At 44.8% G+C, this 22,658-nt stretch overlaps 1 protein-coding gene across 3 annotated transcripts in view; it reads left to right on the forward strand.

Moving 5' to 3' along the window:
* STRIP1 (striatin interacting protein 1) overlaps positions 1-22,658 on the forward strand; it is a 614,942-nt gene that overhangs the window by 162,886 nt on the left and 429,398 nt on the right. Inside the window, exon 1 of one of the 3 annotated variants that reach the window (XM_073615855.1) lies at positions 4,720-6,885. The exons of the other annotated variants lie outside the window; for them this stretch is intronic. Coding sequence (XP_073471956.1) covers positions 6,756-6,885 — 130 coding nt within the window. The 5' untranslated portion in view covers positions 4,720-6,755. Of the gene's footprint in view, positions 1-4,719; positions 6,886-22,658 lie in introns of those variants that run through there. 3 annotated transcript variants of the gene reach the window in all.

Raw genomic sequence — 22,658 nt, forward strand, 5'->3', positions numbered from 1 at the left:
CACCAGCACTGAGATATCTGCATGCTGTGCTTTAAGGTAAGAGAGGGCAGCATTCCGCTTAGGTTTGGCCTAGGAGGCTGCGGACATTCCATGTTGGACATTTTATAGTAGCCATGGTAACAAACATCGGTTATTGGCACCTAACCCGATCCACAGTGGCAGGTAGCAAAATAGGACCATATCACCACTACTCAGATGGGGAGGCATATCATATAAGTGGTCTTGACTGGTAGTAACAGAATACACAGGCGTGAGTTGTATAGGCAAGGAGATTTTACAATCATATTAGGAGCCCGAGTCGTGCTTGCATATACTATGTATATCTATACATACATATTTACTCTTCTTCAACCTATCTTGAAATTGCATTACAATTAACCAAAAACAAAACTTTAAGCATACTTGAACAAATACACTGGCCTGGCTGGGCAAAAACTGGAGCAGTTCTCAGTAGCTAACAGGTGTACCCAGACAGGCCAGGGAAACAATACTTGAGTTACTTCAAAAATAGTCCTAATACAAAAAACGAACAAAAGGAGCTTGTAGGGCTCCCACATCTAGGGGGACAAACATTCGCTGAAGAACGTGCAGCAGTACAAGGAGCATGATCCCCGGTGTAGGGTGTAGAAAACAATAGGTAGGAGGGGTATAGCAAGATGAAGGTAAGTGCACCCATTTACCGAACATCAGAGCAGGGAGCAACTTGAGATAGTCCAAATGCTATGGCTGAGAAAAGAAAAAAAAAAAAAAAAAAAAAGTGAAATCCCGTCCATACAATTGTCTTTTCTACTGCTGGTGTCATATAGAAGGGGGAGGGAGAAGGGAATGGAAGAGGGTACGTGACCACGGGGAAAATGATGCACATGAAAAAGCAGTAGGCAGGGGGTGAATCAGCGAGTTAGTGAGGGGAGAGTGGGCTAGAATCATGACACATAATACTTTTTGCGGGTAGTAGTCTGTGTGGGTAAAGTGGTTCACCTATCCAGCACATTCTCCTTGCTGGCATCCCTGAGATCGATGACGACAAAAGATTCAAATTTGAGTTTGTCAATCACGTGTGGACCTGGTCGGGTGCATCCCGATCCTCCAGCCAGGCAAAAACAGCATCCGGAAGTGTCAAAGAAGTAGGCCTTATCTTCTCCCACAATCAGCAGTCTAGCTAGGAACAACATAGTGTAGGAGATGTGGCGAATCTGGAGTTGTCTTTTGGCCTCTGTAAAGTGCGCCCTCTTTTTCTGGACCTCCACAGAGAAATCCGGGAACACCATTTTTTTGCCGGTGTTGCTGCTGCCAAGTCTGTGGAAGAGGACGTGGCGTTCCATTTTCCCCCAGGTTCTCCTTCTTGAGCTGGTATTTATCCAGCTTTGCAATAGTGTAGTCACCTTTTTCGGTGAAGACATGGGGTAGTAAGGTGGAGGAAGATCAAGGCAGTGTAAGGTGGGCAGAAAAGTTAAGGATAGCCACAGGATATAAGTAAACGGATAGTTCTCAAGCAGTGCTCCTGAGTTACGCTTCTCACACCATGCTGGTCCAGGCCACGCCCCTCCTAGTTTGTTACTGTTAATTTGCTTAGAGGTGGTGTATTTTAAAATCCTATATAATAGAGTGGAATTGTTTCAATGGGATTTCTTTGAAAGATGTTCCCAGAAGAAAAGCTGATGTTTACACTAGAAAAACAAAATATGTATGTTATGTACTGACAAAATCACAGTCTGGTTATTTGAATGTATACTGACTCAACACAAATGCTTGTACATGCAGTAATTGGTGCCAAAAGTGGTTTGAATGGGCAATTTTCCTGATTTGGTTTGGAAGAGCTGTCACTTTGAAAATGTTATTTGTCTGAATATATTTATGTAGATCTGTCTTGTTTGTGGAAACCTATGGTATTTGGTAATCCAGGCAGTTAATAAAGATGAATCGGATGCTCTACTCAGATTAAAGCTGCGTTTTTATATTTACCATGAACCAAAAATAAAAATTGCAACCCGTTCAGTTTGCTTACAAGTTTTGTCATCAGTAACAGACTAGCATGCGTTTAACCTGCAAGTATGGTCACTTTTCTCGGCTTTGTATTTTGGTGAATTTCCCTAATTTAAAGTGGAGCTCCACCCAAAAGGGGAAGCTTCGCTAGTCTGCCTCCTAGCCCCCCTCTCTGCTGCCACATTTGGCACCTTTTGGGGGGGAGTGGGTACCTGGTTTTAATAGGTACCTGCAGCCCCTCCTCCTTCTGCCCTGCAGCTGGCCCATAGAGCAGCGTGATTCGTGCATACACAGTAGGAAACTGGCTGTGAAGCCGCAAGGTTTTAATGCTGGTTTCCCTTAACCAAACTGAATTCTAATTCAAGTTTCAAGAATCGGTTCGGGTGAGGACACGGCTGGATGCCTGGACAGGTAAGTACCCTAATTTGGGGGGTGGAACTCCTCTTTAAGCCAGCCATATATGGATTGAAATTTGGCCGGTTAAAGTGGTGTTCCACCCAAAAAAAAAATTCATGAATGTGCCTAAAAAAAAATTCATGAATGTGCCTAAAAAAAAATTTTTTTAATACTAAATTTTGGAAATTTTTTTTTTTTTTTTTACTCACCTCTAAATGGCTGTTGCTAGGGGGTCCATCGTAGTCTGCCTCCTTCAGTGCCTGGGCTCTTGACATCACTTCCCCTCGGCTGCATAGAAGTTGTTTGACTTCTGTATGGCTGTTGGATTTTCCTTGCTTGATTAGAGCTGCAGGCTATAGCCTGCAACAGTGATCCAGGTACTCTGACAGTGGGGAAGTCTCTATGCTGTCAGAATACAATAACTTAGCGGGGTGGATTCCCCCATTCACATAGAGTGAATGGGGGAATCAGGTCAGTTTCATCTATAGGCTGCGTAAGGCTTAGATAAATGTTCTTATCTAGAAGCCTGTAGAGGTTAGGAATTGAGAAGTGTGTCATTGCTTTTCTGTCTAGTATAAATAAACATTTTCTTTGTACCCTTTTAAAAAAAACGGGGGGTTTACTTGAGTCATGGGAGAGAGTCGTTTGGGCAGATATCTACCGCTTCATCATTATTGCCAGTGTTAAAGCATATCTATGGTCAAAATTTACAACTGTTTCCACATTGTATTTAAACTATAACGCCTATTAATCTGCACAATCCTGCCGTTTGTAAACTTTGCAAGGCTTCCCACACATTTACTTCCTTGAATTATTTAATGTGTTCGGTATGCCCTGTGACTAGGCACTGCAGTGTCACAGAATTCACAAAGTCTGCCTTTTGAACTACAGAGGTGCTAGGAGGAGTTTCAGAAGATGGGGTCAGTACAGGAATTGCTTGTAAGGTAAGGCATTTCTTGTAGTTGGTTACCAGGTTTACACACATTTCTCTCAATGTGGAAAAGTTGTCCTGTACCTTTAGCAGAGAAATGGCCCCAAAGCATAATATTTCCACCTCCGTGCTTGACTGTAAGGATGGTGTTCTTGGGGGTCATAGTCGGCTTTTTTTTTTCTTCCTCCAAACATGGGGAGTCCAGTTAATGCCATAGAGCTTAATTTTGGTCTGATCTGACCACAGCACTTTCTCCCAATCCTTCTCTGAATCATTTAGATGTTGGCAAACTTCAGATGGGCCTGTACATGTGCCTTCTTGAGGAGGGGGACCTTGCGGGTGCTGCAGGATCTAAATCAATGGCGGTGTATTGTGTTACCAATGGTTTTTTTAGTGACTGTGGTCCCAACTGCCTTGAGATCATTCACAAGCTCCTCCCGTTTAGTTCTGGATTGACCCCCCCACTTTTCTCATGATCATCCCTACCCCATGAGACAAAACCTTGCATGGAGTTCCAGACCGAAGGCGATTGGTTATTTTGTATTTCTTCCATTTGCGAATAGTTGCTCCAACAGTTGTCTCCTTCTCACCAAGCTTCTTTTTGATGGTCTTGTAGCCCATTCCAGCCTTGCGCAGGTCTACAATCTTGTCCCTGACATCCTTTGACAGCTCTTTGGTCTTGCCCATGATCGTGAGGTTTGAATGGAAGAAAGAGATTCTGTGGACAGGTGTCTTTTATACATATAGTATAACGAGTTGTCGTTAAGAGCACCTTCTTAATTTGACAGGACTAATCTGTGTACCACATGAGCACATACTGTAGCCAGTCTGTGGGAGCCAGAATTATTGTTGGATGGTAGGGAATCAACTTATTTTACTTACTGAACTTCAACTCAATTTATTACATTTGTATCATGTGTTTCTTCTGGATTTTTGGTTAATATTCTGTCTCTGTCATTTAAAATACATCTATGATAAAAATTTTAGACCCTTCATTTCTTTGTAAGTGGGCAAACATACAAAATCTGCAGGGGATCAAATAATTATTTTCCCCACTGTGTGTGTGTGTGTGTGTGTGTATGTTTGTTTATAGATATATATTTATGTATGTGTGTGTGTGTGTGTGTGTATATATATATATATATATATATATATATATATATATATAGATATAGATATAGATATAGATATAGATATAGATATAGATATAGATATAGATATAGATATAGATATATATATATATATATATATATATATATATATATATATATATATATATAGATATATATATCTATATATATATATATACATACATACAGTGCTCAGCATAAATGAGTACATCCAACAGTTTTGTTAAAAAACATTTCCTTTCATAATCAACATTTTTTAACAACAAATTTATTCAAGATTGTGTTGCAAAAATGAATACACCCCACTGAAAGTCTTAGAAGCAAAGCTCAATTTTAGACAACAAAATCCTTAACAAGAATTCAACTACAGGTGAGTCTAATTATTCATTAAACAGGTGTCCAGCAGACGATTATAAAAAGGCATTGCTTAAAAAGAAAACCCCTTTTTCATGCTGTCAGCAATGGCACCACATGGAAGAGAAATGTCACAAGGCCTGAGAAAGAAAATTATTTCTTTACACAAGAAAGGTGAAGGCTACAAGATCAGCAAAGCTTTACTTATCAGTCAGAATACTGTAGCAAAAGTGATACAAAAATCTAACAGGAGCGTCTGATGAGAAGGAGAAGAAAATCGCCATGCAAGTTCACTGCAGTTAGCTAAAGAAATAGAAAGCTAAACTGGGGTGATTGTTTCCCATGACACAATACGGCGTACACTGCAGAGGAATGGCATGCTTTGGTGTTGTCAACAAAGGAAGTCTCTCCTAAAGCCCATGCACAAAAAAGCCCACCTAGAATTTGCCAGGGCCCATACTGAAAAAGAAGATGATTACTGGGACTCTGTACTCTGGAGTGATGAGACCAAGATAAATGTTTTTAGAACTGATGGCTTCAAAACCGTATGGCGTTGCAAAGGTGAGGAATACAAAGAACAATGCATATTGTTGGCAGTGTCCTGTTGGGCTGCATGAGTTGCTGGTGTTGGGGAGCTGCATTTCATTGATCGTATCATGAATTTACAGATGTACTTTACAGATGAACTGCTCTGTATTGAAAGAGAAGATGCTACCATCACTCCATGCTCTTGGTCATCGTGCACGTTTCCAACATGACAATGATCCAAAACACATCCTAAGGCCACTGTAGATTTCAAGAACAGGGTGAAAGTGATTCATTGGCCAAGTATGTCTCCTGATCTGAACCCAGTCGAACACCTATGGGGAATTCTGAAGAGATAAGTAAATCATCACTCTTCATCCAGGATCCAGGCTATAAAAGAGGTCATTCTTGAAGACTATAAAGATAGATGTTGCAATATGTCACCAACTTGTTCATTCCATGCCTAGAAGACTGTGCTGTCCTTACAAATCATGGAGGTCATACAAAATACTAGATGTAGTAGTTTTTGCTGTGGGTGTATTCATTTTTGCATTAACTAATTTTGAGTAAAACAGAAGATTTTGTAATCTTAGTTATATTATCTTTACCTTCATGTAATGAGCTTAAAAAAAAATTCTATAAAACTGTTTTGTCAAAGTTTTGGGGTGTACTCATTTAGGCTGCAAGAAAAAGGGAGTTGGGACTTTATATGAAGCAATTGAATAGTGGAGGAGGGTTAATATAAAGTATTTTTATTAACATTGATCTCAAAGCATTAAACCATTGTTCATTTCACGTATATACACATGGAGTGTGCAGAGGCTGAGAAAAATAAGAACAATGCATGCATAACACATAATCAGAATAGTATAAATAAGTAAAAAGGGGGGGCCCCATGCATGTGCCACAGGCACCATGCCCGCCGCTGGCACATGCACCCACATGATATCTGCGCATCTATCAATTGATATAAAAACATCATGGAGTATACTAGTAATGGATGAATGAGTATCAGTCTGTGTGGAGTGTAACTGTGGCATCAAGTAAAGCTCTACGCATTTCGTGGGTTTTCCCACTCGTCAGGAGCGGATGCGGCAAGTATTCCAACCCGGACAGCAACTGCAGCGTGGGGTAACTGGCACAGGGCCGGCCAAGAACACAACCCCACCACGGGAGCTGAGGCGGCATAGTACAGGGATGCAACATCAGATGGTATAAGAGCGTGCAAAAATTGGATGAGATCTCCATGTGGCAAAAAATTGGGGTATACTTCATGAAGCAGGAGTATCAGTATTGCTGTGGAGGAGACCATCCACTGACGTGATAGTCAGACCGATGTGTGTCAAAATGGCAATATTGCCATTTTGACACACATTGGTCTGACTATCACTATCGTATGCAATGCGCTTGTCAGTAGGCTGTCAACAATCCACCTGATGAGTCTCCTCCTGGCAGGTTGTGGGAAGACGATGAAGCTGCTCATCTACCGATCCAGGAAGCATGCAGAACCACCATGGAGCATGGAACTAGAAATGACTTCACAACGGGGGATGGTCTTTAACCATGGTAATACATTTCAAAGCTCACATGCTTCTTTGTCAAACCACATGTCGGGTATGAGCTAGTACTGCTTAATATAGGGGAGTGGCAGTGGAGCTACCAAACTGCAGACTTCTGTGGCCACCCGGAACAGGTGAAAGCGGAAGCAAATATTCCACAGGTGGATGAACGAGATGTGCAACAGCTAGCCCTGTATGCAAAGCAGAGTGGCACACATCACAAATTACTGACAATATATACACAATAATGGATACAATAAATAATACAAATATATAAACATACATATAAAACATAGATAAAAAGGTACAAATACAATCAAAAGAAAAGGAAATGCTGTATAATATTAAAATTCTAAAAAAAAGGATGTCATAAAAGGATCTGATGGAATTAAAATGATGTATCCTAATCTGGCAATAAATGAACCCTTCCCGATGACCTAGCGAGCAATTGCTAGGGAAAAGAATAATAAAATTCATAAATAATGATAAAAAACCAAAGAAAACCAAAAAAAAAAAACAAATAATGACATCGGGAATTCTATATATAAAGAGACTAATTTTATATACACACACACACACACACACAAACACACATGCAAGTCAAACGGAGTCTTTTGAGTTTATATAATAAAAGAACATATTTCAAGGAGTGGAAACTGCATTTATTTTTCGGCATGCTCCCCTGCTACATTTATACACTTATCCCAGCATTTAGCTAATGCCTGCAAAGCTTCAGCATAGAAAGATCTGTCAGTACACCTGAACCATCCTAGAACAGCCTGCTTCACTTCGTCATCAGTGCTGAAATGCTTTCGGGGAACTCTTTTAGGGGTCCAAACAGGTGGAAATAACTCAGATCAAGGTCCGATCTGTAAGGGGGATGTGACAATAACTCCCAGCCAAGTTGCTGTGCTTTGAATGTAGTGCAGTGAGCAGTATTAGCTTGTGCATTGTCCTGAAACAGATGCCCTTAGTTATCAAACCAGCCTTTTTTTCCCGCAAACATGTATGCACATGAATAACGCCACATTTGTCCCAAAGAACACTTGCCATCACTTTACCTGCAGACACGATTGTTCGAACTTTGATTGTGTTCACCATTCCCACAGAAAGATTAGTCTCTTGTGCAATTTCACATGTTCTGTGTGTCAATTATCCAGGATTATTCAATTTTCTCTTTCGTTCATTGACGGACACAGCACTTCAATCTTGACCTTAGGGTTATATCTCCTCTCATCAGGAGTAGGACTAGGCAGAAAAACAAAAAAAGCACAGCACCGCCCAGGGGCGGTTCTTACTGGCAATAACCCCCCACTCTGTTCACAGGCAGCTCAGTTTTTTTCTGCCTAGTCTAGGAGAAGGACCTGGCTCCCTGCTGGGACCAGTGGTTCTTTAACTTTTGTTTTTTCTGTTTTCCTTTTTCCGACGATGCATCTACAATCAACTACGGGGCTGGGTGACAGGCTGGATATTATAGATCCTGGTAGTCTCCCCAGCCTGGCCATCGAGCATGCGCAGACCTTAGCCCTGCGCTGGGTCAGCCGCGACAAGCCCCATTCTGGACCAGAGCGGCCGGCAAAATAGTGTCTTGCAGGGGCACATATGACCAGACATCTGCGTTCTGGATCACAGTGTCGCCATGGCCGACAGCCACTCCGTCAAGGCGGGAGGTGGATCTGTTTGGGAGTATGCCCGGCAATCCCCGCAGGAGGGGTAAGTATGTGTTCCACCGGTCCGGACGCGGTGGAGTGGCTGGGACTCCCTGGGGGGTCGATTGTGGGTCATGTCCCCCTTTTATCCTCCCCCATCCCCTCCCCCCGGGGCGTTGCAGTCGCTGAGGGGGGTGATAGAGTGCGGAGAGGGTGGCATCTACCTGGTCTTGGGGGGGCTCAGGGCTCCTGTACAGGGAGGATGACTGACAGTTTTTTTTTTTCCACCTCGTGGGGCCATCATTGATGGGACGGGCGCCGCGGTAACCGCAGCCATTTACCCGGAGGCGCTAGTCATTTAATCTGAGGTGCGGCCGGTGGACATTTTTCTGTAGCCATGGCAGGAGTTTTCTGTGGCCTTTATCGCTGGAGTTGGCTATTGAAGCCAGCAATAGTGCGAACAGCACACGGATATACTCGTGGCTGGACATCTACAGGTGGTCGGACAGAGCAGCAGGCTCACTAAGTCAGGGTGGTGAGTCCTTCTGGGAAGCCCCTCAGTCTGTGGCAGCTAGGAGGGGGGGTCTTACTCTTCTTTCCTCTTAGTGGGCAGTTGGTCCCGGGTGGTAACAGGTGAGCGGGGACAGCATGGCGTCTGGAGCAGGTGCCCTTCCTCCAGACACCCCTGTGATGGCAGCCAGGTCTTCTGGGTCGGTGGGGCCTCTGGACGCTTTGTCGGCGGTCCTGGAGTCATTTGTTTCCAGGGTGGAAGTGGCGTGCGGGCACAAGGTGGGTAAAAAAACGCCCCCTTCCCCCTCCGTCTTCCGGGGAAGACTCTGATCTGGACTAGGGTCCCGCTGTAGCAGCTGGCCCCTGTCTGGATGGTTCGGATGAGGCAGTTCCTGACCTTTTCGGACAGTGAGGAGGAATCTTCTGCGTCCATTGCGGTGCATGAGAAGGTGCTGGTGGGGGCACTTATCACGGCGGTGCGGGATACTTTGGAAATTGAGGATATGGCGGGGGCATCCACTGGGGTATTGGTCCTGTTTTGGATCTCACAAGCTGGTCCGCTCCGCTAAAGTGTTTCCTTATCTGTCCTATTTTGATAAGTTCATTTACAAGGACTGGGAACGGCCGCAGCTTTCTTTTGCAGTTCCAAGGCGGTTTTCGGTGCGCTACCCCTTTGAGGAGAGTCTATTGAAAAAATGGACATCACCTCTGGTCGTTGACCCTCCGGTGTCCAGGTTTAATAAGGCGACCATGATTCCGGTGGAGAGGTCTCCTGAACATGCCGAGGTGGTTGCTCGGTCTACGTTTACAATGGCAGGGTCGGCTCTTCATCTGGTGCTAGCCACGGGTCTGGTGTCAGACACTTACTGAATGGGCTAAGTTATTACACTGTGAGTTGAGTAATGAGCAAGCTTCTCCAGTCTGTGTGGAACTAGCGGATCAGTTGGTGCAAGGGCTTAAGTATGTCTGTGATGCGGCCCTAGATACGGCCCCGCTACTTTCAAGGGTCTCGGTGTCGGCCGTAGTTTTACGCCGGCTACTCTGGCTCAAGTGTTGTTTGGCGGACCAGACTGACGGAGTTACCTTTCCGGGGGGAGGTTATTTGGAGTACTTTTCTTCCACAGTCCAGGAAAGGCAAGGAGCTCCGTCTTAGGCAGGGCCCCTCTTTTTCCGCTCACAAGCGGCTTTTTCGTCCGCCCGTTTTTACAAATAAGTGTCCCCATCCCAACAAAGCTCCCGCAGAGGGGCAAAGATGTCCGTGGCATCGCAAGCCCATGGACAGCTCCGCTTCTGCATGAAGGTTTACCCCCACCCGACTTTTGGGTGGGGGGTTGCCTGCGGGGGCTCGCGGACCGGTGGTATTTTCTTCTTTCCGACCAGTGGGTCTGGAAACCAATTTTGTCCAGATACAAGATAGTTTCTTTCTCATCCGCCAGACATGTTTTTTCCCTCCAATCTCCCTCTTCTCCCAGCTTGTCGACAGCCCTTATTGGGAGCGGTACAGGACTTGTTACTGAGAGGGTTGATAGTTCCGATGCCAGCTTTGGAAAGGTTTCGGGGGTTCTACTCCAATCTATTTGTAGTCCTGAAGAAGGGGTCCGTCCAATCCTGGCTCTCAAGGCCCTCAATTGTTTTGTGAGGGTGCGGAGGTTCAGGATGGAGTCGGTCCGTTCCATGGTGGCTACACTACATCAGGGGGATTTCCTGGCCTCCCTGGATATCAAGGACGCGTACTTGTCCCCATCTGCGTCAGGCACCAGAGGTTTCTGCGCTTTGCAGTCGGGGGCGCGCACTATCAATTTGTGGTACTTCCCTTCGGTCTGGCATCAGCGACAAGAATCTTCATCAAGGTGCTGGCTCCGGTCCTGTCGTTTCTGAGACAGCAAAGGAATCGCGGTCATGGGTTACTTGGATGATCTCCTTCTGAGGGCAGCTTCGGCCTCAGAACTGAGGGAAGATGTGGCGAAAACCATGCAGACCTTACAAGAGTTCGGCTTGTTGTTGAATATTCAGAAGTCTGTGTTGCTCCCAACCCAATGCCTGGAGTACTTGGGGTTGATTCTAGGCTCTGCAAAGGCAAAAGTGTTTCTGCCAGTGAGCAAACTGCAGATTCTTCACTCCGTGGTGCGATTGCTGCTGTCCCGCAAGTGGTCGTCGCTGCGCTTTTGCATGCGGGTTCTGGGCCTCATGGTAGCCACCTTCGAGGCGGTTCCGTATGCTCAATTTCACACTTGAGTCTTGCAGAGGGAGATCTTGTCCAAATGGGACAAATCTCCGACGTCCCTGGATTGTCGGATCCAGGTGGGCCAGCTAACCAGGGCTTCGCTTCTTTGGTGGCTACGGTCCCCGGCCCTACGGTCCTGGAAGTCGTTTCTTCCTCTGCATTGGACGGTAATCACGACAGATGGCAGCCTGACCAGCTGGAGGGGAATCTTAGGTCTTCATTCGGCTCAGGGCCGTTGGACGCCGGAGGAATCCCGCCTGTCGGTCGATGTTCTGGAGCTGCGGGCGATCAGGTTATGCCTCTCCACATGGTCACAACGGCTACATGGTCGCCTGGTCAGGATTCAGTCAGACAATACCACAGCGGTGGCTTACATCGATCACCAGGGGGGAACGAAGAGCTCAGCAGCCGCGCCGGAGGTCTCTCACATTCTGTAGTGGGCAGAACGTCACGTGCCAGCTCTGTCAGCCGTTCACATTCCGGGCGTAGAAAACTGGCAAGCAGATTAACTCAGCCGTCAGTTGTTGGATCACGGGAGTGGTTGCTGCATCCGAAAGGGTTTTGTCTCATTTGCCTGCGATGGGGCACGCCGGACGTGGATCTTCTGGCCTCTCGTTTCAATCAGAAGGTGGAGAGATTTGTAGCCAGAACAAAGGATCCCTTGGCGGAGGCGTCAGACGCGCTGGTGGCTCCATGGGGGCATTATCAGCTCATATATGCCTTCCTTCCTCTCAAACTACTTCCCCGGCTGCTGTGCAGGATAGAGGCCGAGGGAATTCCGGTAATTCTAGTTGCTCCAGACTGGCCTCGGCGATCTTGGTATGCCGACATAATACGGATGGTGGCGGACGTTCCCTGGCGGCTACTGGTGCGGGAAGACCTTCTGTCCCAGGGGCTGATATTCCAACCTGCTTTAATGGCATGGCTATTGAAAGCCAGGTATTAAGAGACCGGGGGTTGCCGGCTTTGGTGATTCCCTGTCATGGTTATGCAATAGAGCTTTGTCTGTCAGCTTACCTGTCTCCATGTGTTCATCTCTAGAGACCAGCTGACCCTCACCTGACTGCTTTTGTAACCTCTCCTCTAAGCATGGCCCCACCCCAGGCCCTATCAGGCAACCCTATATTAACCTGTGCACTGCAAGCCAGCAGTGCTGATCAACCATTGTGTGTTAATTTTCGTGTGTACTTGCTGTGTTTCCTACATCTGATTCCAGTTACCGACTTTGGCCTGTTCTTAACTATTCCTGTCTGCTCGTGACCCTGACCTTTGGCGTGTCCCCGACCATCTCTGTTTGCCTGTGACCCTGAACCTTGGCGTGAACGCTGTTGTCCTTGTCTGCTTGTGGCCCCGACCTTGGCTTGTCCCTTACTTTCCTTGTTGTTCCAGCCTGCTGCCTCCTTCCTCTTCTCCTGAGCATGAGCTGTGAGACCCTTGGGGCCGCGACCTGGAGCCAGACTGCAGCGCAGTCCATCCTCACCACTGGAGGCTCTGGTGAACACCTGCTGGCTCTTAGACTCCGTGCCTTGTGGAATCTATGCTCTAGCTCCCAGTGGGATCTGTGTCAGTGATCCAGTAGACCTGCTTCCTGAACCTCCCAGGGTTCAATCTGCAGCAGTCAGTCCTAGGGTCCACTACCTAGCGGTGCACTTCTGACTCCTACAGAGTGCATCTGTCACCTAGCCTCAAGGTGACCTGACACATGGCAAGGTCATGTGGCAGGCAAAGGCATGGCAAGGTCATGTGGCAGGCAGAGGCATGACCAGTTCAGGTGGCAGCAGGCAGCACTTTGTACATTGGGCCTTGGTCAGGTAAGACCTGAGGACAGGGGTAGAGGCTTCTTCCCATCCAAATCTCTACGAAGCCTCCAAGTCTTCAGACCCTAATCCGAGAAAACTAAAAACCCGGAGAAAATTGTTTTCTCCACTCGGAAAACCTTTTCTGGAGCCCCTCACGTATGTAAGACCCCTGTGCTGTACAGTGGCAGGGCAAATGATCAGTTCAGGAGGCAGGCAAAAAGCATGGTCATTTAACAGTCCGGGTCAATTCACGTTGAAGGCAGAAAGATGTTTGGCAGAGGCATAGTCGTTAACAGTCCGGTTCATTCACAGAAATGGCAGATAGTGGAAACTGGGAAAAAAAAACCATCTTCACTTTACTAATAGTGTAGTGAAGTATGATAGCTCCGATAGCACGTTCCAATACAGAGGTCTGGCTGGGAGGGACATTGGGGACAGTAGTATCGGGTGTCACGGCGAATTCCTCTACTTGAACACACACGACATTTTTTTTGGGGGGTTTGCGACCTGTTTGGGTAAGAGGGAGGATTTCGGGAAAGTGCCTTTCATGGAGTATGAATACAGAAGGGCTGTGACAACGTCTTCTTGGAATTTTAGATAGGTTAGGGAACTTTGGGTGCACTTAGAAAAAATTATATATGAATTAAATAGGACAAGTTGCATCAAATAAATGGCGACTTTCTTGTACCAAAATAGTGATCTCCTGGTGGCCAAGTAGGGCTGCATCATCTGGTCGTTCATATCCACCCCCATATGTATAGGTTGTACTCATGCACATATTTTGGCTTCTGTATGGGGCCTCTTCTTCTCTGAAGTTCCACCAAGGTGTCATTATGTATTGTGGAAAGGATGTAGACATCTTTTTTTATCTCTCCACTTCAGCGCTAGTACCTCTTCAGTCCGCATACTGGCCATTTCACCCTGCTTCAATTTCTTGGCGACCAATCTTTGTGGGAAGCCTTTGCGGTTGGTCCGTGCTGTCCCACAGGCAACAGTGTTCTTTAAGTACAAATGGCGGAAAAGTGGGAGACTAGTGTAGATATTGTCTACATATAGGTGGTAACCTTTCCCAAGTAATGGTTGGATCAGCTGCCAGACAATTTTGCCACTTGTTCCCATGTAGGTAGGGCATCCAGGGGGGTTTAGCTGTCTGTCTTTTCCCTCATAAATTATAAAGTCATATGTGTAAGCCGTGGCCCTGTCGCACGCCTTATAAAATTTTACCCCACGTCTGGCTCTTTTACTGGGGAGGTATTGTTTGTTTCCGAGTCTTCCGGTGAAGTGTACTAGGGATTCATCTACACATATATTTCTATCAGGGGTAAACATCTCCTTGAAGCTTGATTAGGTGCCGAATTTTGAATAATTTATCAGAACTGGGATGATTTCGAGGGAGGCATTGGGCATTGTTATTGAAGTGTAAAAATCTCATGATCATCTCATAACGGGTTCTGGACATCAATGACGAATAGTGGTGGATAGGTTGGGTAGACCAGTAGGAATGGAGTTCATTTTTTTTGTCAGCCCCATGTTGAGGGTTAGGCCAAGAAAAATTTTAAATTCTTCCACGGTGATGGGTTTCCAAACAAAAGGACGGGCATATGAAGAACTTGGATTGTTGGCTATATGTTGGCTGGCGTATAGATTACCTTGCTCCACAATGTAGGTTAGGAGATCATTGGTAAAATCATTGGTAAAAAATAAATTAAAATAATAAAGTGGGGTTACATTTTCCGTCTGCATCTGAGGGCCTGGCTGGGCTGTAAAAAGGGGTATTACAGGTTCTACTGACGTATCGGGCAGCCAGTTTTGGGGACACTAGCTGGGTGATCAGTGGGTAAACAGCAGACAAACCGCTATAAAACTCACTGATCTCCCGGCTGCAGCACAGATCTCTCTTCCTCTCCTCACTGACAGGCTCTGTGTGAGGAGAGGAAGAGATGAGAGCAGTTACAACTGCTCTCTATTTACATTACATGATGACTGTGATTGGACACAGTCGTCATGTGATCAGGAGGGCCAATCACAGGGCCCTCCTGTGTTATACTACGCCACTGCCTCTGGGGGGCACAGGCAGATCGGGATCACGCCGCTGCGCGGGCACGTGGGCACGTGGCGGCGCAATCTCCTGTCAAATGCCACCCCTCCCCCATGTTTACTTTATGATGGCTGTGATTACACACAGCCATCGTGCGGATCAGGAGGGCAAATCACATTGCCCTCCTGCCGTTCCAAGATGCGGCGTGTCTGGGTGACACGCGCATCCGCGATCCCGCTCCTTCTGAAGGACATTCGGGAACGTCCAGTCAGAAGGAGGGAGCTCCCACCCGGCCGTTTTTGTGCAGTGGCCGGGTGGGAAGTGGTTAAAGAAAGATGGGCTGCCTGGTTGCGTTGCCAGAAGAAAGCCATTACTACACAAATGCCACAAAGTATCCCACTTACAATACACCAAACAGCACAGAGACAAGCCTCAAACCTTCTTGCACAAAGTCATTTGGACTGATGAGACCAAAATTTAGCTTTTTGGCCACAACCATGAACAATACATTTTGAAGAGGAGTCAACAAGGCCTATGATGAAAGGTACACCATTCCTACTGTGGAACACTGAGGCGGATCGCTGATGTTTTGGGGATGTGTGAGCTACAAAGGCACAGGAAAGGTGGTCAAAATTGATCGCAAGATGAATGCAGTATGTTATTAAAAATACTGGAGGAACATTTGCATTCATCAGCTAGGAAGCTGCGCATGGGTCATACTTTGACATTCCAACATGACAATGATCCAAAACACAAGGCCAAGTCAACCTGTTGTTGGCTACAGCAGAATAAAGTGAAGGTTCTGGAGTGGCCATCTCAGTCTCCTGACCTCTATCATTGAGCCACTCTGGGGAGATCTTAAACATGCAGTTCATGCAAGACAGCCCAAGAATTTACAGGAACTGGAGGCTTTTTGCCAATAGTAATGGGCAACTTTACCATCTGAGAAGATAAAGAGCCTCATCCACAAATACCACAAAAGACTTCAAGTTGTCATTGATGTTAAAGGGGGCAATGCACAGTATTAAGAACTGGGGTGTGTCAACTTTTGCTCAGGGTAATTTGGGTAGTTTCTGTTGTATTATTATTTAAAAAGAGTAAACAGTTGATTGATAATAAATGGCTTCAGCCAAACACTAACCATGAGTGAAAGAAAAGTTTTTGCGTAATCATTCATATTCTCTGAAAAATGGGCAAGAAATCATAAATTCTGCCAGGGTATGTAAACTTATGAGCACAACTGTGTGTGTGTATGTATGTATATTGTATATATATTCACAAAAAAGTGAGTACACCCCTCAATTATATCTTTTCATGTGACAACACTGAAGAAATGACACGTTGCTACAATGTAAAGTAGTGAGTGTACAGCTTGTTTAATAGTGTAGATTTGCTGTTCCCTCAAAATAGCTCAACACACAGCCATGAATGTTTAAACCGCTGGCAACAAAAGTGAGTAAACCCCTAAGTGAAAATGTCCAAATTGGGCCCAATAAGTCATTTTCCCTCCCTGGGTCATGTGACTCGTTAGTGTTACAAGGTCTCAGGTGTGAATGGGGAGCAGATGTGTTAAATTTGGTGTTATCGCTCTCACTCTCTTACTGGTCACTGGAAGTTCAACATGGCACCTCAAGGTAGAAGAACTCTCCGAGGATCTGAAAAAAAGAATTGTTGCTCCATATAAAGATGGCCTAGGCTATAAGGAGATTGCCAAGATGCTGCAGCACAGTGGCCAAGACCATACAACTATTTAACAGGACAGGTTCCACTCAGAACAGGCCTCACCATGGTTGACCAAAAAAGTGTTGCGTGCATGTGCTCAGTCTCATATCCAGAGGTTGTCTTTAGGAAATAGATGTAAGATTGCTGCCAGCATTGCTGCAGAGGTTGAAGGGGTGGGGCCTGTCAGTGCTCAGACCATACACTCCACACTGCATCAAATTGGTCTATGTGGCTGTCATCCCAGAAGGAAGCCTCTTCTAAAGGTGATGCACAAGAAAGCCTGCAAACCATTTGCTGAAGACATGCAGACTAAGGACATGGATTACTGGAACCATGTCCTGTGGTCTAATGAGACCAAGATTAACTTATTTGGTTCAGATGGTGTCAAGTGTGTGTGTCAGGAACCAGGTGAGGAGTACAGAGACAAGTGTGTCTTGCATACAGTCAAGCATGGTGGTGGGAGTGTCATGGTCTGGGGCTGCATGAGCACTCCCGGCACTGGGGAGCTACAGTTCATTGAGGGAACCATGAATGCCAACATGTACTGTGACATACTGAAGCAGAGCATAGTCCCCTCCCTTAGGAGACTGGGCCGCAGGGCAGTATTCCAACATAACGACCCCAAACACAACTCCAAGATGACCACTACGTTGCTAAAGAAGCTGAGGGTAAAAGTGATGGACTGGCCAAGCATGTCTCCAGACCTAAACCCTATTGAGCATCTGTGGGGCATCCTCAAATGGAAGGTGGAGGAGCAGAAGGTTTCGAACATCCACCAGCTCCGTAATGTCGTCATGGAGGAGCGGAAGAGGACTCCAGTGGCAACCTGTGAAGCTCATGTGAACTCCATGCCCAAGAGGGTTAAGGCAGTGCTGGAAAATGATGGGGGCCACCCAAAATATTGACACTTTGGGCCCAATTTGGACATTTTCACTTAGGGGTGTACTCACTTTTGTTGCCAACGGTTTAGACATTTATGGCTGTGTGTTGAGTTATTTTGAGGGGACAGCAAATGTACACTGTTATACAATTCGTACAATTTACATTGTAGCAAAGTGTAATTTCTTCGGTGTTACAAAAATGAGGGGTGTACACACTTTTGTGAGATACTGTGTGTGTGTGTGTGTGTGTATATAATATAAATATACACATACATTTCTTTTTGTTGCATTGAAATACCTTTTTAATTGTATTTTATTTGTGATCTGTGCTGGTACCTTGTATACAGGCTAGCTGTTGCAGGCCTCGTTCATCCATCTGTGGAGTATGTGCTTCAGCTTCCAACTGTTTACCGTTGCCACAGAAGTCTGCAGCTCCACTGCCACTCTTCTATATTAAGCAGCACTGACTCATACCCCACATCTGGTTTGACAAAGCAGCCTGTGAGCTTCTAAATGCATTACCAGAGTTACAGGCTATCCCCTGTTGTGACGTCACATCTGGTTCCGCAGTCCACGGTGGTTCTGCATACTTCCTGGGATGGTATATTCGCAGCTTCATTGACTTCCCATACCACGCCAGCTGCAGCTGAGGTGACTCCTCCGGTGGATTGACCCCAGTGACAGTTTTAAGCCTACTGACAAGCACATTGCATACGATTTCATGGGAGTTACTAATTGGCTTTCCTATTGAAAGTTACACCTAATACTTAGTTGGTGCCCCCTTTAATTAGAACACAGCATATATAAAACAGAAGTAGCTTAACTACTTAAGGACCAAGCCTCTTTTTGATATTTGGTGTTTACTAATTAAAATCATATTTTTTTTGCTAGAAAATTACTTCGAACCTCCAAACATTATATATATATTTTTCAAACACCCTAGAGAATAAAATGGCGGTTGATGCATTACTTTGTCAGACCGTATTTGCACAGCGGTCTCTCAAGCACATTTTTTTGGGGAAAAAAAAACATATTTTTTAATTAAAAAATAATATAACAGTAAAGTTAGCCCAATTTTTTTTTTATATTGTGAAAGATAATGTTACGCCAAGTAAATTGATACCCAACATGTCACGCTTCAAAATTGCGCCCGCTCGTGGCATGGCGACAAACTTTGACCCTTAAATCTCCATAGGTGATGTTTAAAAATCTCTACAGGTTATCAGTTTTGAGTTACAAAGGAGGTCTAGTGCGAGAATTATTGCTCTTGCTCGAACGATCATGGAGATACCTCAAATGTGTGGTTTGAACACCTTTTTTATGTGCGGGCGCGACATGCGTATGGACGGCTGGGACATCCAACACTCCGCTGCAGACCTGACCATCCCAGGACTACCACCATTGCTGGACTACTCCACATGATGAGCCTTTTAACCACCACTTTTTAGTAAGTGTTTTTAACCCCTTTGGCTAATAAAGTCCTTGTGTTCTGCAAGAGGCGCCTTCCTTTTTGTTTTGTTTCTTCAGAGTTGTTGCTTTCCTCTTGAAGTGCTGCCTTAGTGTTTAGCACAGACGTTCACCAGCCAGATCCTTACCTGCCCGGTTTGGGGGACACTTTCTCTGGACAAATGCTGCTATCCAGAAGCGCCCTTTTTTTAAAATTTTGTTTCCTCTATGAAGCTCTCTGCAGGTTGCTGCACTGGATAACTGACTTCTTCACAGCCCTCATCGTAGGGACTACTCCAGAGACTTTCTTCCATAGAGACTAGCCTTCACCCCCCCAGCTTGATTTATGTTTTTTGATATTTTGTTTCTTATTATTGCTATTGTCGTATTTGTATTGTCCCCTGTTTGTCTTGTCCATTTTTCCTGTAAGATGGATTTTTTATCAGATATTGAGACTCATAATATAGAATAGAGGACTCGATTCCCATCTTTCCAGATAATTTATTTTCATCTGTCTTTCCACCTAGTCATTTACTCTATGGAGAATTATGTGGTTTGTTTCGGAGATTGGCTGAGGCAATGTTTTTTTTCTAATCAGCAGTGGTGGGATGAATTTTTTCTTCAAAGGTATTTATCCTCCCACATTACCCCCAGAAGCTTGAGAATCCAAAAAACTGCACTAACAAATGGATTCAGATTATCATTGCTCAAAGACGCATTAAATATGACACATTGGTACACCAGATACAAATTGTATACACCAATATTAGCGAACTGACCTCCCAGCTGCCGGCCACTTGACTGACCATACCATCCCAGGACTACCACCATTTCTGGACTCCTACACGTGTTGAGCCTTTTAACCACCACTTTTTAGTAAGTGTTTTTAACCCCTCTGGGGTCTGCACTTTTGTTTTGGTGAGTGGTTAATCACTGTTAAAGAACTACAGACTGAATTATTTAATTATTACTAAAACAAAATTTAATTTCCTCCTTCCAATTTCTTTATACTTTCATTTATGCTTTAATACAACCTCTGTGTAAATATACTGGGGGGCGTGACCAGATGTAGACTGTCTTATCCTGCATCATCCTAAGCCCGATTTATTGATTTTCCTGACATCTGTGCCTGGCTCGGTTTCTCTGCTGCCATAGGGGATGGCATCCCCAGATTCCAAGAATCACTCCACCCCTCCTACTCCAAATAAGCGCGGAGCTCCCGCAGCCATGTTTTCCGACGCCATCTTGGCACACAGACTGCAAGCACACCTGGCTGAAATGGATCTCGCAGGAGAACAGGAGTGTGGTGCGGCATCCTCTACTCAGCCGCAGGGAGGTGACACTACCCTCATTTACAAGCTATAAAGCAGAGCTGGTCCTCATTGCTGGAAAGAATCAATCATTTTGGGCAGCACAATGGTGTAGTGGTTAGCACTTTCGCCTAGCAGCAAAAAAGGGTCGCTGGTTCGAATCCCAACTACAACACCATCTGCCTGGAGTTTGCATGTTCTCCCTGTGCCTGCGTGTACTCCTGTCCTCCTCCTGCTGGTAGGTTAATCGGATCCTGTCTAAATTGGGCCTAGTATGTCTGTTAGGGACCTTAGGTTATAAGCTCCTTGATGTGAATGTACAATGTATATGTAAAGCGTTGCGTAAATTGTTGGCGCTATATAAGTGTCTAAAATAAATAAAATAAATACATTTGGCTGAAGAATGCAACTTGATCCGTAATGATCTTGATCAAATCTGCGGGAGAATTAGGGAGACTGAAACACAAATCTCTGCTGCAGAAGACACCACTACCCAGCACACTCACATCCTGCAGTCTCTCCAGCAGACCATCAGTATGCTTATGGCCAAGTCTGACGATGCTGAAAAACATCTGTGTCGCAATACTGTGCGAGTGGGCGACCACCCTGCAGAATTTGCAGAAGGTTTCTTTAAAAACCACCTGAACTTCACTGAGGTCTCCCAGACTTATGTGGTGGAGTGTGCACATAGGGTCCCTACCGGCTGTCGCATTCCAAGGGCTGCACATAGGCCCTTTCTGGTCCGGTTCCTAAACTTTAGGGACTGGGACAGGATTCTAAATGAAGCCAGAAAACATCCTGATCTCTCCTATCAAGATTCCAACATACATCTCTTCTGGGACTTTTCGGCAGACCTTCAGAAGTGGAGAAAGTCCTTTAAGGGGATGAGGAAAAAGTTCTGCACGAATGGATTCCAATACAGTATGTTATATCCCATTAAGAAATTAAGTGAGTCAGCCAGGGATATGTGGAGCAACGCACCACATCCCAAATAATTGGAAAGAACATGGAAAATGGAACAAAGGACTTTAAAGGTGCCTAAAAGATGAAAAACTATTTCATGAATAATATAAAATGACAAATTTTATTAAATACATCTGTTAAAGATATGACAATCTTCTTGGTAAATAAATGTGATCAGACCAAAGCAATAGTAAATGTATATCTACTGTACAAGAACGTATTTCTCGAAATGTTTCGCTAAAATATATAGCTTCTTCAGGAGATTCGGAATTGTCTGTGTACAGTGTATTCACTGCAATACATAAAGAGATACATGAGACCGAATACAATAATGATAAATTATAAGGGCAAAAAAGTCCTAATTTAATCATCTTAAAACAAGAACAGAATTGTGCACGATCAACTGGAACTGCTCTTACCCCGAAATTAATTTCAGGTCAGTATGCGTACACACCAGGGCCACAGGACCACCAAATATTAAGGATATCAGTGTGTCAAAGGAGAACCAAAGTGCCCATCTATGTATATCAATAGCTATATACCAACAAACCCACAGTGAGATCCACTACCGACATCTGCCTATATAACACCCTTCTTGAGTAATAATTACCTATAATGCATACAAAGCTGGTTTGGCAGATTTGGAAGCTGTAGTTTCCTTAATCAACCACCAGAGGGAGACAAAAAGTTGGGATAACAGAGAATTAATAAACAATGTAATAATACAAATGCGCAAAAACAGTACAAAAGGGGATAAATCTACACTTACTGAATAGCTGCCAACAAGGTGCTCTCACACTGCATAAATAGAATAAAGAAAAATAATCTGGTGCATATTCAATATAAACAATAATGTATAACTACAAAGTGCAATGTTCAAAAGTGCAATAATCAAATGTGCAGTGATCTTCAAAAATTCATAACAAATCTTGTATATAACTGTTGAGAAGTTCCAAAAAGTGCAGGGTGCATCAAAATAATAAGTACATCAAGCAAAATGTCCAATCAAAAAGTGAAGTGTGTGTTGCCATCCGCTCAGTGGTATCCAATCAGGGATAGTGAATAAAAATAAATATAAAGTGCTTTGTACAAAAAAGGAATAGAGGTCATCCAATTCACCCTAGTGTCACCATCCATTGTGTACCAATAGTTTGCCCCAGCCTCTCACCTCATACGGCGACCCCCACGAGTCTAGTCAATCCTCTTGTATAAATGGAAACACTGATTCCCCAGCAGAC

This window comes from Aquarana catesbeiana, linkage group LG02 (assembly GCF_042186555.1).
Source record: "Aquarana catesbeiana isolate 2022-GZ linkage group LG02, ASM4218655v1, whole genome shotgun sequence".
In the NCBI taxonomy this organism is placed as follows: domain Eukaryota; kingdom Metazoa; phylum Chordata; class Amphibia; order Anura; family Ranidae; genus Aquarana; species Aquarana catesbeiana.